The following is a 15,819-nucleotide window of genomic DNA, read 5'->3' as shown; positions in this document are numbered from 1 at the left end:
GGCGACACATTCCGCCCCTCGCTGGCCGGCCGGCAGGTGGGTCGGAGGCGCGCGGACTGGCGAGGGTGCACGGCGCTGCTCGCCCCTAGGTGGCCGTCGGCCCCGCGCGAGCGCTCGGTGCGCGTTCCGGGCTGTCTGCTCCTAGTGCGCGCCGCCGGCCCACGCTCGCTCCCGCCCCTTCTCGCGCTCGCGGCGGCCCGGACAGCGCGCGCCGCCAAACGCTCGTCCGCAGGCCGCCCGCGTCGGCCCTCGCGGCGCGCGCACCGGACGAGCCGAGGCTCCCCACGCGGGCCGGCCGGCTCGCGCGTTTGCTCGCCCCGCCCCTCTCCCCCTACCCCGACGCCGCAGCTGGGCGCTTGCGCGGGGCGCGTGGCCGTGGCCGGGGTCTCCGCCGCCGCCGCCTCCGCCGCCGCCGCCGCCTCCGTCAGTCAGTCCCCAGCAATGGCGGAAGGAGGTGAGCGGGAGGAGCTGCTCTCGCCGCCGCCAGTCTCTCCGGCCAAGCGCCTGTGCTCGTGGCCCAGCCCGCAGGCTCACCACCCTCGCGGCTCGCCGGGGACGGCCGGCGGCGGGGTGGGGGGCGTCGGCGGCAGCTGCCTGCACCCCGGGGCCCGCCCCCACCTGCAGCCCGAGTCCTTGCTGGACTGCGCCGCTAAGACGGTGGCGGAAAAGTGGGCGTACGAGCGGGTGGAGGAGCGCTTCGAGCGGATCCCGGAGCCGGTGCAGCGCCGCATCGTCTACTGGTCCTTCCCGCGGAATGAGCGGGAGATCTGTATGTACTCCAGCTTCCAGTACCGGGGCGGCCCCGGCGCCGGCGCCGCTGGCGGCGCCGCGGGGGCTTCGCCGGCCGAGGAGGGGCCGCCGCCACCCCCCGGGGCCGCCGCTCCGGCCGGCTCCGCCCCCGGGGCCGCCGCAGCGGGGGCGTCCCCCGGTCTGGGCGCGGGGGCCGGAGCGGCCGGTGGCGGCGGCGAGGGGCTGCCGTTCCGCCGGGGCATCCGTCTGCTGGACAGCGGCTCCGTGGAGAACGTGCTGCAAGTCGGTAGGTGCTCTCCCGGCTCCTCTCCGGTCCCCGGCCTCCTCCACGGCAGGTGCTTTCTCTCTGCACGAGCCCTGGGCCGAGACCCCGGCTTTCTGCCCGACTCCTGCTCCCCTGCCGAATGACAAACTAGTCACATAAAAAACTTTTCTCAACGTTTCATTCAGGTCCACTGCTGCTCTTTCTCCCACTGGCCCTCTACCCTTATTTCTTTTTGTTTGAAGAGCGAATAGGTGTCTTTTTTACTCTTCATTCTACACCTCACGCCAAAGGCAAAAAAGATAGGGAGGAATGCAAAAAGGCATTCCTAATTTCGGAAATGCGCTTTTCTAATTTAAGTTTAGAGAGGAGACAATTGTTAGTGAATCTGGAGCAAGCGGTCTTATAGGGAATGTTTGAGGGACAGGCTGTCAAAGGTAATCTATAGTCTTAGCTAATTGAAGCTGGGAATAATTAACTTTAAAATTGGAAAAAAACACAAAATACTGCGCATTTCAGACAATTTAAATTATCTGCTTTAATATTTTTTCCCTGGACCAGTGATGCGTGGGCATCTAGACTGGGGACTTAACAATAACCGGAGATGGAAATGTGACAGCTTCTCTTCTCCACACCCCCACCCAAGGAAAAAAAAGCTACACAATCTGGAGTGGGGGTGGGGTCTGTCTTCCTTGTGAGACTGGGGTAAATCAAAAGCTGGTCACGTTGGGTTTTTCAAATGCTTTTCCTTTAACAAGTCTTCGTATTTGCTTTTATCTTTTTGTTCGTGGGAAAATGAAAAATGATTTCTTTTGCTCCTCCAGAGCTTCTAGTCAGTTTGTTAATCTTATTAAATGTACAAATACAGTGGTCCTGATTTGTGGAATGGTTAGGGAGAAAGGGAAAAAAATGACATTGTTTAACATTGACTTGCTATGTGGAAGATGAAAACACTGATTTTTTCCTGTTTGGATTATTACAGCATTCTGGAAGTGCACATTATCTTTATGCATTTTATTGTACAGTGTATGCTCATATTTATTGAAAAAATATTGATTTTTGAAAGGAGTTGCAGAGATGTTGTTTTTAGCTTTAAGCACAGGAACACATACACACATTCCCCCAAACATCTAGCTCTCTCCTCCCCAGGTAAAACTAACATATTTGAAATTTTTTTCTTTTGAAGAGTAGTACATTGTGGTGTTTCGTATAAAGTAATCTACTTCTGGTTATCGAAAGTCGTTGAATCCTCTGTTTCTTTTTAAAACAACAATATATCACAATTTGTTTTGCAAATGTGAAATGTAAATTTATCGAAATTTATCCTGTGTCAGAGTACAGTGACAGTGGATTGAGAAAGTTTTATTTGAAAAAGGCTAGTCCTTTGTGTATTTGTGTGTATTTTTGAAAGAATGAATTGAATAATCAGATAATTAAGGTGTACAGCTTTAATACCGAAATATTGAAAACATGAATATAGGCATTTCTCTGTTAGTCTGGAAACTTTATTCTTCGTATGGGTTTAGATCAGTTAACTTTTAAGGTTCTTGTTTAAAATATTTTAAATTAAAAAGTGTCAATTTGAGCTGTTTTATAGTAAGAGAGAGATTTGAAAGAATTTTCATACTTGAGGGGGCAAATGAGAGAGAGGAAGAGTTTTAGAGAGATATATATTTTGAAAGTGGCTATAATGTCAAGTTCCAAATGAAATCAGATTTTGTGGGTGATCCAGGTCATGTTTAAATCAGGTATTTTTCTTTTATAATATGATAGTTGGCGTGCTTATTGAGGTGATGAGCTCTTGTATGGTCGTCTCAGGGGCTGGAAAAAAGCCATATATAAGCATATCTTCTGATTTTCACTTTGGATTTCATAGATGAAGGCAGGAGAATGAATTAATCACTTTTAAGTAATGCTATTTGAGAACCACGTGCTGTGTAATGTTTATTTTTCTGACCTTAATTTATGCTAATGGGTATGGAAGACAGGGATACACTGTATTCCATTCTGTATCATTCTGAGTTCTGTATCTTGGCGTGAGCCACCTTTTAACATGTAAAATTAGAGACATCTCTCATCTCTTAAAATGTATGTGACTTAATCTAGATGATAGGTTTTATAAAAGTATTGCCAAGAGATGAGTGAAAAAGTGATTTGTATATAGGAAGATAGTAATCATGTTCTTCAGTTTATAACTTCACTTCAAACTCAATTTAATTACTAAGTGGTGCTAATTAAAAATTCTGCATATTTCCAAGCCGTAATTATAACCTCAGAATTGGGAAGTTACTGAAGCCTGATGCTTTAGGAAGGAAGGGACGTTAGGGTATTTCTGTAACAACATCGTTTTAAAGAAAAGATTCATAAGGAGATTTAAATGAAGAAAACAAAAAGACATTAAAATAAAAGTAAATAAATACCTTTAGAAAATGAAGAAAACAGCACAGCACAAAAAATTTTTTAAGGAAAATAAATTAGACAACAATAAAGAAACTCGTACAAAGTGTAGGTATATTAAATTTGGTAACTTCTAATTACTTTCCACATAGAATGTGGTAATGGGAACTCATGGATTGATGGAAAGCAAGTACTCTGTAGAAAGGATCAGATTCTGAATCTGAACTCAACCTTTCCCAGCTTGATGTAAACAAATGGGAGAACTATAGGTTGTCATGCTCAAAGGATACATTTCTTTTACATAACAGTGCTGAATCAGAAGTATTGTTCCTTTTAAAAGGGGAAAATTGTAAATTAGTCTTTCATGGACATCTGTAAATTTGAAGCTGCAGGAATAGACTTACTGTCTGATCTTTCAGTATTGTGAAGGTAATAGAGTTCAGATGTTTTAAGCATCTGCATTTTTAACCTGCTTAAGAAGCCCATGGATATATAGCCGTAGTATAAACCTTGGGAAAATACTTATTCAGGAGTCGGCAGATGGTATAAGAATGGGACGACTATAATTTACTAATAATTTTAAGATGTTGACCCTTTTTTGCTATTCATCATATTTTAAATTAATTTCTCTGTTTGGTAAAACTTAAAGGAGATTTGTGCCTTCTTAGGGAAATTTGAATTGATTGAGGGAAAAGAAGCATTAACAGTTTTTCTCTGTTTTTTTTTTTTAAAGATTTTATTTATTTATTTATTTTCCCCCAAAGCCCCAGTAAATAGTTGTATGTCATAGCTGCACATCCTTGTAGTTGCTGTATGTGGGACGCGGCCTCAGCATGGCCGGAGAAGCGGTGCGTCGTTGTGTGCCCGGGATCCGAACCCGGGCCGCCAGCAGCGGAGCGTGTGCACTTAACCAGTAAGCCATGGGGCCGGCCCAGTTTTTCTCTCTTAAACGCAGAAATATTATATTTATTTGGGTATTTAGATTTTTAAAAATTGGGTAAAGGCGTGCAGGGGCCTTTTGTGCTGGTAATATTAATTATGTAAATATTTATGCAGAAATTTTCATAGATTCTGACAGTTGACTTCAACAAAACCCTATATTTTTAACCTACACATTTTCTGTTTTTTTTTGTTTATTGTGGTAACATTGTATAAATTTCAGGTGTACAACATTATACTTCTATTTCTGCATGGATTACATCATGTTTTCATGTTCACCACCCAAATACTAACTATAATCCATCACCACACACATGTGCCTAACTATCCCTTTTGCCCTCCTCGCCCCTGCCCCCTTCCCCTCTGGTAACCACCAATCCAGTCTCTTTCTCTATGTGTTTGTTGTTGTTATTATCTACTCCTTAATGAGTGAGATCATATGGTATTTGACCTTCTCCCTCTGACTTATTTCGCTTTGCATAATACCCTCAATGCCCATCCATGTTGTCACAAATGGCTGGATTTCATCGTTTCTTATGGCTGAGTAGTATTCCATTGTAGCCTACACATTTTCTAATAAGCATGTCATTTGTCCTTGGATAGTCTCAAGACAAGAGCCACAATGTTAAGTACTACATTATGTGGAAGAAGTGTAATTACAAAGTCAATAATAATAAAAATGTCCATTTCAGGAAGTTGTCCATAACTTAAACATCAAGTAGTAAGTTTATAATTATGAGCACTTTTATATTATCAATAAACATCTGTGAAATTTTCCTATAGTACAGCTTTTGTGAAATGCAGCAGTAACAAGTATTAACAGTTGTTGATTTTTATATATAATTTGTTTTGATCTATGTTATTTAGAGGAACAAAAGATATCCTTACCTAAAAAGCTTTATAGCATTGTAAGTTAGTCTGGATATAAAATCATAATAAAACTTCATGTGGGGAAAAAATGGCTTAATTTATATGTAAGATAGTCCAGCACAGGAGGCAGCTGCATACCTTTAAGTGGTAAGTGGTAACATTTTTTAGACTAGAAACTTACCAAGTTTTAAAATCACATTGCTTTTTTTTTTAAGCAATGAGTTCTTTCTCTTCCTCTCCACTCCAGAGCATCACACACATATCTTAATATTCAATGAATGTTGAATAGTGATTGTAAGAACAGATTTCTCAGTGTTATAAAACTAAAAAAGAAAAAAAAAGGAGAGAGAGAGAAGCCTGAATTTTTAGTATGAATGTGATATTAGAAGATACGGGGAAAACTCCATACTTACCTGTATAATAAACTGATAGCATTAAGTAGTGTGTGGTATAACATGTGTGTATTTTCTATATTAACCATCTGTTTTGTGTGAAGAATGGTGATTTATCAATTTCTTCAAATGAAAGCTTTAGACGAATTCTTATTGAAGGTGACTTTCTCAAGGATAGAGCTTTAGATTTTTTTTGTGTTTGTGAGGAAGAGTGGCCCTGAGCTAATTTCTGTGCCCGTCTTCCTCTATTTTGTATGTGGGCTGTGGCCAAAGCATGGCTTGACAAGTGGTGTAGGTCCGTGTCCGGGATCCGAACCCTCGAACCTTGGGCTGCCAAAGCAAAGCATGCTGAACTTAATCACTGTGCCACCAGGCCAGCCCCCTTAAGATTATAAAGATAATGAATAAACTAAAGATAGTGGATTTTATTTTAGAGGTTATCTCTATTTTAGGAATTTAAAAAATATATTATTGAAGTGTGAGTACAAAGTCTAAATTTTGAAGTGAAAGGGTTAGAAATTTATGCCTATGTGAAATAGTTTCATTTCTCTTGTTTCAGGGATGGCTATTAAAGTCAGTATCCTATTATGGTGATGGTTATGTGAATATATATACGTGTTAAAATGTACAGAACTGTACCCCCAAAAAGTCAAGTTTACTGTTTTATAATTTAGAAAATAAGTTAAAAAAATAAAGACATTAATGTACAGGAGACACTGAAAATGCTGTAATAATTTCCTATGGCTGCTGCAACCAAGCGCCACAAACCGGGTGGCTTAAAACAACAGAAATTCATTGTCTCACAGTCCTGGAGGTTAAAAGTCTGAAATCAAGGCATCGGCGAGGCTATGCTCCCTCTGAAACCTATGGGGAATCCCTCCTTGCCTTTTTCTGGCTTCTGTTGGTTTGCTGGGAATCTTGGGCATTCCTTGGCATGCAACTGCATAACTCCAGTCTCTGCCTTCATAGTCACGTGGCATTCTTCCTATGTGTCTCTGTCTTCACATGGCTGTTTTATAATGACAACAGCCATATTGGATTAGGGGCCCACTGTACTCCGGTGTGACCTCATTTTAACTAATTGCATGTGCAACGACCCTGTTTCTAAGTAAGGTCACGTTTGGAGGTACTGGGGGTTAGGACTTTAACATACTATTTTGGGGGGGTACACAATTCAACTCATAACAGCTTCCCATAGTTGTTTCTTGTTGTGTAACAGTTTCATGTGACTTTTAAACTTTTACGTTGGATATAGCTTAAATTAGAAATCACCACATTCATTTTATTAGGTAAGCATTATTTCAATTTAATTGATTCAATTTGCACGATTGATTATTAAATATTTTTAATATATGTGGGACTTTTTTGACAAGTTAAGTGGTTGTTTAAAGGTTAAACCTGTCATTATTCTGTATAAAAATGATGACTGGGTAATGCAGCACTCATCATGCATGGATGAACATATTACTGTGGGATTTTTTTTTTCATGCATACCATTTCAAACGTCTTCAGAAATAGGTAACCCTTAAAGTATTTATAACTTGTCTTTAGAAATAGGTAACCCTGAAAGCATATGAACTGCGTCTTCACCTATTTCCAAACCCCAAGTTAATATGGTTTAGAATTAGTATTTGATATTAGAAATAGACTACAATCTATTCCAGATTACTTTTATGTGAATTTTCTCCCTTGTGGTTTATTTATAGGCCTATTTCTTTCCTGGTCTAGGCAGCATGCTTCTTGGCCTCTTTTAGCCTGTCATCGACTGGTATGCTGAGGAAATCACACTCATTCTAATATTAGCTTTAGCATTGTATTATCATATGGTAAATTACTCTGATACTTTGCAAAGTCGTATATAGCCAACTGATTAATTTTTGGTTCTCAGTATTGAGAAAAAGTGTTCTCCCCCTTAGAATATATGTGATATGCCCTAAGTTGGTGCTCAGTAAATGTTTATTGAATGAATGAGTAAATTGTTATATAACTTTTTTATATTTATGTAATATAGACATCTCTCTTCATTGATTTATATGTAACTGGAGTCTAGGAGACATACTGGCATTTTGTAATTTCTGGATGTTTCTGATTTTTAAAACATTACATAGATTTAAAAAATATGGCCTTGGAGGTTATTAACTAGTTCTTGATTCATTCATTGAACATTTAGTCTCTCGTTTTGTGTAAGGCTTAGTAAATAATTGTTTACCTGTTTTTGGTGGTAATCATTTCAAAATACTTTGTATTTTCCTACCTTAGAATACAAACCCAGGTTGGATACTAGAGCCTAAGCTTCTAAGGACTACATTATGTTGCCATCTTTATGTAGGTAGGAGGTTATAAACTGTGTGCATACTTGACTGTAAGAGAGTCTCAGAAACCTGTTTTTGAAAAGTTTATATATACGTGTTTTTTGGTCATATGCTTGCTTCTCATTATAATGGAGTGATGAATGTGGTATGCAGAACAGAATATCATTGTTACTTTCTTTAAAAATAGACTATTGAATCAAAAGATGAAGTACCCTTTCTAGTGGTTTTCTTGCCTTAAGAACAGTTGTTTGTATACTCATTATCATTTAGTCCTTTGGGAAATACAAATTAAAACCCAAGGAGATGCTATTACACACACACTAGAATGGCTAAAAATAAAAGACTGAAAATACATAGTGGTAGCAAGGATGTGGAGCAACTAGAACTCTTATATCGCTGGTGGGAGTGCAAAATGATACAGCCACTTTGGAAACCAATTTCTTATAAAGTTAATCATACACTTAATCATAAGATTCAGTAAGCCTCTCCTAGGTATTTACTTTGGAGAAATGAAAACATATGTTCATCTAAAGATTTGTACTTGAATATTCAGAGCAGCTTTATTCAGAATAGCCCTAAACTGGAAACAACTCAAATGCTTATCAAAAGGCTGAATAAAGAAATTGTATATCTGTACAATGGAATACTATTAAGCAATACAAAAGAACTACTGATAGCCTAGCAACATGGACAAATCTCACAAACATTATGCTAAATAAAAGAAGCCAAACTGAAAAGAGTACATATAGTATAATTCCATGTATATGAAATTTTAGAAAGCCCAAAGCTATAGTGAGAGAAAGTAGATCAGTGATTGCTAGGGGAGAGGGAAGTGGGGTGTGAGGAAACTTATTTAGGTGATGAAAATGTTCTCTGTCATGATTATGGTAGTGGTTACATGTTAAAACTTATTGTACACTTAAAATTGTAAATTTTGTTGAATGTAAATTATACTTCAAAAATTTTATTTTAAAGGAGAGAATAGTGGATTCCAATCTTGGTTTCACATTAAAATCACCTGGGGGAGACTTTTTAAAGACAGTGTCCAGGACTTACCAAATTTATTAAATGAGAATCTGTTGAGAATGAGAACTGAATTTCAGAATTTTAAAAAAGCTCCTAGGTAGTTTTATGTGCAGCCAAGATTAAAAAACACTGCTCTAGAAAAATGATTGTCTCTATTAATGTTATCAATGTTTTTAAACTTATTGTAGGCAATCAAAACATTATGTAATATTTATTACACAAATGCTTTGGGCTGTGTCAACTTTCTTTTCTACTTCAATCTATTCTCTTTTACCTATCTTTAGGTTTATTAATGGATCTCAAGGAAATTATTCTCTTAACGACTTAAAGAATGTGTATCTGTGTTTTGGAAAGGTCTTATGCAAAAGTATATAAATTCTTTGTCGTTGTCACCATCAAAAGACACTTGTATAAATGTAGTGTAATGCTAAGGTATAATTTTCTTCATCTGTTCATTCATTCATTCATTTATAAAACTTTAACATTTTTTAATGTTCTGTGCAAAATAGAACATAATGTCTATATTTAAGGAGTACACAGTTTAGTATAGGATACACATAAAATAGCATTTAACACGATGTTTTCTAAAAATAGAGGTAGTTACTATGGAGGCAAAGTTACTATTGGAGGAAGTGATTAATTGGAGAAATGGGGACAGCTGGATATATTGCTCTATTTTAATATAATTCCAATTATAAGAAATGTTAAAATTATGGCTATTGCCATAAAGATTGAAAACACTATTTGTTGCTCACAAGTTAGATTAACCCTTCATGAAATTCCTTCTGTATTGACATTTCTCTGCTTTGTAATACTCTAGTCCATAGTTGATTCAAAGGGGTAACATTGAATCAGGCAGGAAGATGACAAAAATATTACAGATATTAATCCTTTTTTCTCAGAATAAATTTTACAGATTTCTGTCTTTAGAATAGCTTATCTTTATATAATCCTTTATAAAAAATTCTTCTTTTAGGTACAAATATGTGATAGAGCTAATCAGTGGAATAGATTTTGGTCCATTCATTCATTATCTTGTGGTCTGTAAGCAACAGGAAAATGTATTATGTCTTTGAAAGCCATGAAGATTACATTTTTTTCCTTATTTGTTCCTGGTTTTGTTGAATGGAAGCCTTTAGCATTAATACATTCAGGAAAAGCTAGCCTGTTTTTATTTTGCTTAAATCTATCAACACCTGATAAAGTGACATGACTGGCAAGCATCAACATACGTTGATGTAAGTGATATAAAATCCTTCCCATGTTATGGTTCCCCATTGTGAAAAAATAATCTTGCTAATCTTTTCTCTCACTCAATATTATGTTATTATACTCTTTACTATCATATGTATTTGCATATATATACCATAAATATTATCACATATTATATGTTATGTGATATATATAATATTATAATATATTATATATTATCATATGTATGCAGGAACGGTGCAGCGGGTAGCCTCAGAATTCTGGCTACTCACTGTCTCAGTTTCCTCAACTGTAAATGGACAGAATGATGGTACCAATGATTGTTTTGAGGATAAATTAATTAATATGTAAAGTATTTAGAACAAGGCCTAGCTAGCACTTTTACGTGCTATATATTCACTGTTCTTATACCAAAATTGTTGAGTGTGTTCTGTGTTTACCTTTCCTTCTTCAATCTTCCCCCCACCTCTGAAGCCTTTTCAATCTGACTTGTGTTCTCACTCACTATATTAAAATTGATCTCTTAAAGGTCACCAGTGACCTCATGATTACCAAACATGGTATCCTTTGTCCACTCCTCATCCTTCATGACCTCTGTATAGAATTTTCTGTAGTGTACTGCACCTTCCTCTTGAAATGCTTCTTCCTAGATTTTTGTTTTACTTCACCATTCTGGTTTTCTTTCTACCTTCCTTCTTTATTCTCTCACCCCACAAAAGTAGAATGTACCTTCTTGCCCCAGGCTTTCCAATTTAGCAATCTTATTTATTTCTATAGCTTCAATTACTGTTTTATGAACATCAGATAGCATCGTATATTGTAATGGTTTAAAATTTTTTTAAAGCAGCTCTGCTCATTTTCAAATGAACTCTTAGATGGTATTCCAGTTTTTGCAGCAGAAAAATTTGCTGTTTTGGAGTTTGAGGTGGGCCCAGAACTATCAGCTTGGCCAGCTGCTTCTTCCCTTTGCCTCTCTGAAGCACTTCCAATTATCTGAATCTTGGGATTTGGAGTCAGGAGATCTGCCTAAGTTTTCTCATCTGTAAAAATGTCAGGACTTTTGTGAGATTCTAAATAAACTAATATATGTGAAAGTACTTTACAAATGTCACTGTGCAAATAATATGATTGTTAAGTCTACATCGTTGTTTCTTCCTCTGGAATTCAAGATCAGCATGTATATTTGCTTGCTAGATATTTCTAAATGGATACCCAACTAGCCACTCAAAATCAACATGTCTGATGAGGGATTAATGTCCAGAATATATAAAGAATTCCTATGACTCAACAACAAAAAACAAACAACCCGATTAAAAAATGGGCAAAGGACATGAATAAACACTTCTACAAAGAAGATATGCAAATGGCCAATAAACACATGAAAAGATGCTCAGTATCACTAATCATTAGGGAAATGCAAATCAAAACCACGAGGGGACACCACTTCATACCCATTAGGATGGCTATTATCAAAAAACCAGAAAATAACAACTGTTAGTGAGGATATGGAGGAATTGGAACCCTTGTGCATCACTAGTGAGAATATAAAATGGTGCAGCTACTGTGGAAAATGGTAGGGCAGTTCCTCAAAAAATTAAACATAAAGGTACCATATGATCCAGCAGTTCCACTTCTGGGTGTATAACTAAAAGAATTGAAAGCAGGAACTTGAACAGATATTTGTATACCCATGTTTCTAGCAGCATTAGTCACAACAGCCAAAAAGTGGAAGCAACCCAAGTGTCCCTTGACAGATGAATGGATAAACAAAATCTGGTATATACATACAGTGGGATATTATTCAGCCTTAAAAAGGAAGGAAATCCTGATACATGTTACAACATGGATGAACCTTCAAGACATTATGCTAAGTGAAATAAGCTAGACACAAAAGGGAAAAAATTGTATGATTCCACTTATATGAGCTACCCTAGAATAGGCAAGTTCATAGAGACAGAAAGTAAAATACATGTTACCAGGGGCTGGGGGCAGAGAAGAATAGCGAGTTATTATTTAATGGATACACAGAGTTTTATTGTGGGATGATGAAAACATTCTGGAGATGGATAGTGGTGATGGTTGCACAATAGTGTGAATGTACTTAGTGCCACTGAACTGTACATTTAAAATGGTTAAATGGTAAATATTATGTATATTTTATGACAATAAATAAGTTAAAAAAAAAACACCACATGTTATATGATTCCATTTATAGGTCCAGAATAAGCAAAACCTAGAGACAGAAAGTAGATTAGTAGTTTCCAGGGGCTGGTAGGTAGAGGAAGTAATTACTAATGGATATGGGGTTTCCTTTTGGGGTGATGAAAATGTTCTAAAATTAGATAGTGGTGATGGTTGCACAAATCTGTGAATATACTTAATACCACTGAATTGTACACTTTATTTATTTATTTATTTATTTATTTTTTAAGATTTTATTTATTTATTTATTTTTCCCCCAAAGCCCCGGTAGATAGTTGTATGTCATAGCTGCACATCCTTCCAGTTGCTGTATGTGGGACGCGGCCTCTGCATGGCCGGAGAAGCAGTGCGTCGGCGTGCGCCCGGGATCCGAACCCGGGCCGCCAGCAGCGGAGCGCACGCACTTAACCGCTAAGCCATGGGTCCGGCCCATGAATTGTACACTTTAAAAGGATGAATTTAATGATATATGAATTATATCACAATAAAGCTGTTATTGAAAAAGCAAATATTCTAAAGAGAAAAAGGAAAAAGAAAACTTTCAAAGACGTTCTCTTTCTTAGGGAATGAGGTCTAAATTCCTAATCCTTATTTTTGGAGACCTAGATTCAAATCCTACTTCTACCACTTTCTAGCTGTTTAAACTTGGATGACAAGTTACTTAACTTCTCTGTGCCTCAGTTTCTTCATCTGTAAAATGGAGACACAGTACTATCTCAGAATGTTTATATCATAGTTAAGTGAAATAATGTATTCAAAGTCAGCTTGGAATTTCTTACACATTGTAGGGATATTGTGAATATTAGTTCTCTCTCTTTTCCCCTTGCTTGCCTCTTAACAGTCTATGCATCTATTCTTTTTTTTTTTTTTTTTAATTTTTTGTTTATTGCAGTAACATTGGTTTATAACATTGTAAAAATTTCAGGTGTACATCATTGTACTTCTATTTCTGCATAGATTGCATCATGTTCACCACCAAAATACTAATTACAACCCATCACCACACATATGTACTGAATTATCCCTTTCACACTCCTCCCTCCCCGCTTCCCCTCTGGTAACCACCAATCCAATCTCTGTCCCTATGTGTTTGTTTATTGTTGTTATTATCTACTACTTAATGAAGGAAATCATACGGTGTTTGACCTTCTCCCTCTGACTTATTTCACTTTGCATTATACCCTCAATGTCCATCCACGTTGTCACAAATGGCTGGATTTCATCGTTTCTTATGACTGAGTAGTATTCCATTGTGTATATATACCACATCTTCTTTATCCATTCATCCCTTGATGGGCACTTAGGTTGCTTCCAAGTCTTGGCTATTGTGAATAATGCTGCAATGAACACAGGGGTGCATGTACCTTTGCAAATTGGTGTTTTCAAGTTCTTTGGATAAATACCCAACAGTGGAATAGCTGGCTTAATCTCCAAAATATATAAAGAACTCATGCATCTCAACAACAACAAAACTAACAACCCAATTAAAAAATGGGCAAAAGACCTGAACAGACATTTCTCCAAAGAAGATATACAGATGGCCAACAGACACATGAAAAGATGTTCAAAATCACTAACTATCAGGGAAATGCAAATCAAAACTACAATGAGATATCACCTCACACCCGTCAGAATGGCTATAATTAACAAGACAGGAAACAACATGTGTTGGAGAGGATGTGGAGAGAAGGGAACTCTCATACACTGCTGGTGGGAGTGCAAACTGGTGCAGCCACTATGGAAAACAGTATGGAGATTCCTCAAAAAAGCAAGGATAGAACTACCATATGCATCTATTCTTAAAAGTGCCATTTCCTTATCTACTTAGTTGAAATTAGTTTTTCTTCCACTTCAGTCCTTTGTATTATTCAACGATTGTTTGTTGAGCACCTATTATGTGCGAGGCTCTGGTGTAGCCACTGGAGATGTGGCAATGAATAAAACAAAGTTCCTGCTTTCATGGGGCATACATTTTAGTGAGGTGGCAGATAGCACTTTCCACTTTCAGCTTGTGTTATAATAGTTTGTTACAGGTATTGTCTTCCCTTCCAGTCTGCAAGTGCTTCCAGGGCAAGAACTGTATCCTACAATATATTCAGCATCCAGCATAATACCTGGTAGGTTTCATAATGGACTTTTAAGAGATTTTTGTGGAAATGAATTGAGAAAGAAGACAAGAGTTCTTAGTCTTGTTCATTTCTATGACTTTCATGGCAGTGATTCCCAGCACTGGCTGCTTTACACTTTACTCAAGTCACTTGAGAAGTTTTGGTAAAATACAGATTCTGGGACTCCACTCTTGGAAACTCTAGTTAACTGAGGTTGGAGTGGGGCTCAGGAATCTGTATTCTTGACAAGCTCTCCAGGTTTAAATGTTGGGGAACCACTGCTCTGTAGCACCTAGCACAGTGATATACATTGAATGTGCTTAGTAGATGTTGGTTGAATTGCTTATTGATTGATTTATATACTAGCTTGTTCCAAACCAGATTTGGAACTTGTGGGTCAAATTGACTTAAATGGATAGACTAGATTCAGGAAAGAGTTATATGAAAAAGTCATTAAGCGCAGCAACACTACAATTTGCTGATATTAGGAACATCGCTAGTATCTATCTTTTGTTATTTATTTAGTTTTTTTTTGTGAGAGAGATCAGCCCTGAGCTAACATCTGATGCCAATCTTCCTCTTTTTTTTTCTGCTGAGGAAGATTGGCCCTGAGCTAACATCCATGCCCATCTTCCTCTACTTTATGTGGGATGCCGCCACAGCGTGGCTTGACAAGCAGTTCGTTGGTGTGTGCCAGGGATCTGAACCTGCGAACCCCGGGCTGCCATAGTGGACGCGCACACTTAACTGCTTGCACTACTGGGCTGGCCCCCCATTTGTTATTTTTGTTTTATTTTATTTTTTTAATTTTTTGTTTACTGCAGTAACATTGGTTTATAACATTGTATACATCTCAGGTGTACATCATTATACTTCTATTTCTGCCCAGATTACATCATGTTCACCACCCAAATACTAATTACAACCCATCACCACACACATGTGCCGAATTATCCCTTTCGCCCTTCTCCCTCCCCCCTTCCCCTCTGGTAACCACCAATCCAATCTCTGTCTCTATGTGTGTGTTTGTTGTTGTTATTATCTACTACTTAATGAAGGAAATCATACGGTATTTGACCTTCTCCCTCTGACTTATTTCACTTTGCATAATACCCTCAATGTCCATCCATGTTGTCACAAATGCCTGGATTTCATCGTTTCTTAATGGCTGAGTAGTAGTCCGTGGTGTATATATACCACATCTTTATCCATTCGTCCCTTGATGGGCACTTAGGTTGCTTCAAAGTCTTGGCTATTGTGAATAACGCTGCAGTGAACACAGGGGTGCATGTATCTTTATGCATTGGTGTTTTCAAATTCTTTGGATAAATACCCAGCAGTGGAATAGC

General features: G+C 38.3%; 1 protein-coding gene across 2 annotated transcripts in view; it reads left to right on the top strand.

The window, feature by feature from the left end:
- Positions 1-276: 276 nt before the first annotated feature.
- Positions 277-15,819, top strand: part of ZSWIM5 (zinc finger SWIM-type containing 5) — a 248,798-nt gene continuing 233,255 nt past the window's right edge. The window contains exon 1 of one of the 2 annotated variants that reach the window (XM_058552236.1): positions 277-1,036. In XM_058552236.1, the coding sequence (XP_058408219.1) occupies positions 442-1,036 (595 nt within the window). In that variant the 5' untranslated portion in view covers positions 277-441. The remainder of the gene's footprint in view (positions 1,037-15,819) is intronic. The other variant, XM_058552234.1, reaches the window with a different exon arrangement.

This window comes from Diceros bicornis, chromosome 13 (genome assembly GCF_020826845.1).
Source record: "Diceros bicornis minor isolate mBicDic1 chromosome 13, mDicBic1.mat.cur, whole genome shotgun sequence".
Taxonomy (NCBI): Eukaryota; Metazoa; Chordata; class Mammalia; order Perissodactyla; family Rhinocerotidae; genus Diceros; species Diceros bicornis.
The sequence above is the reverse complement of the archived record's forward strand: the minus strand, read 5'-3'. Positions and strand labels throughout refer to the sequence as shown.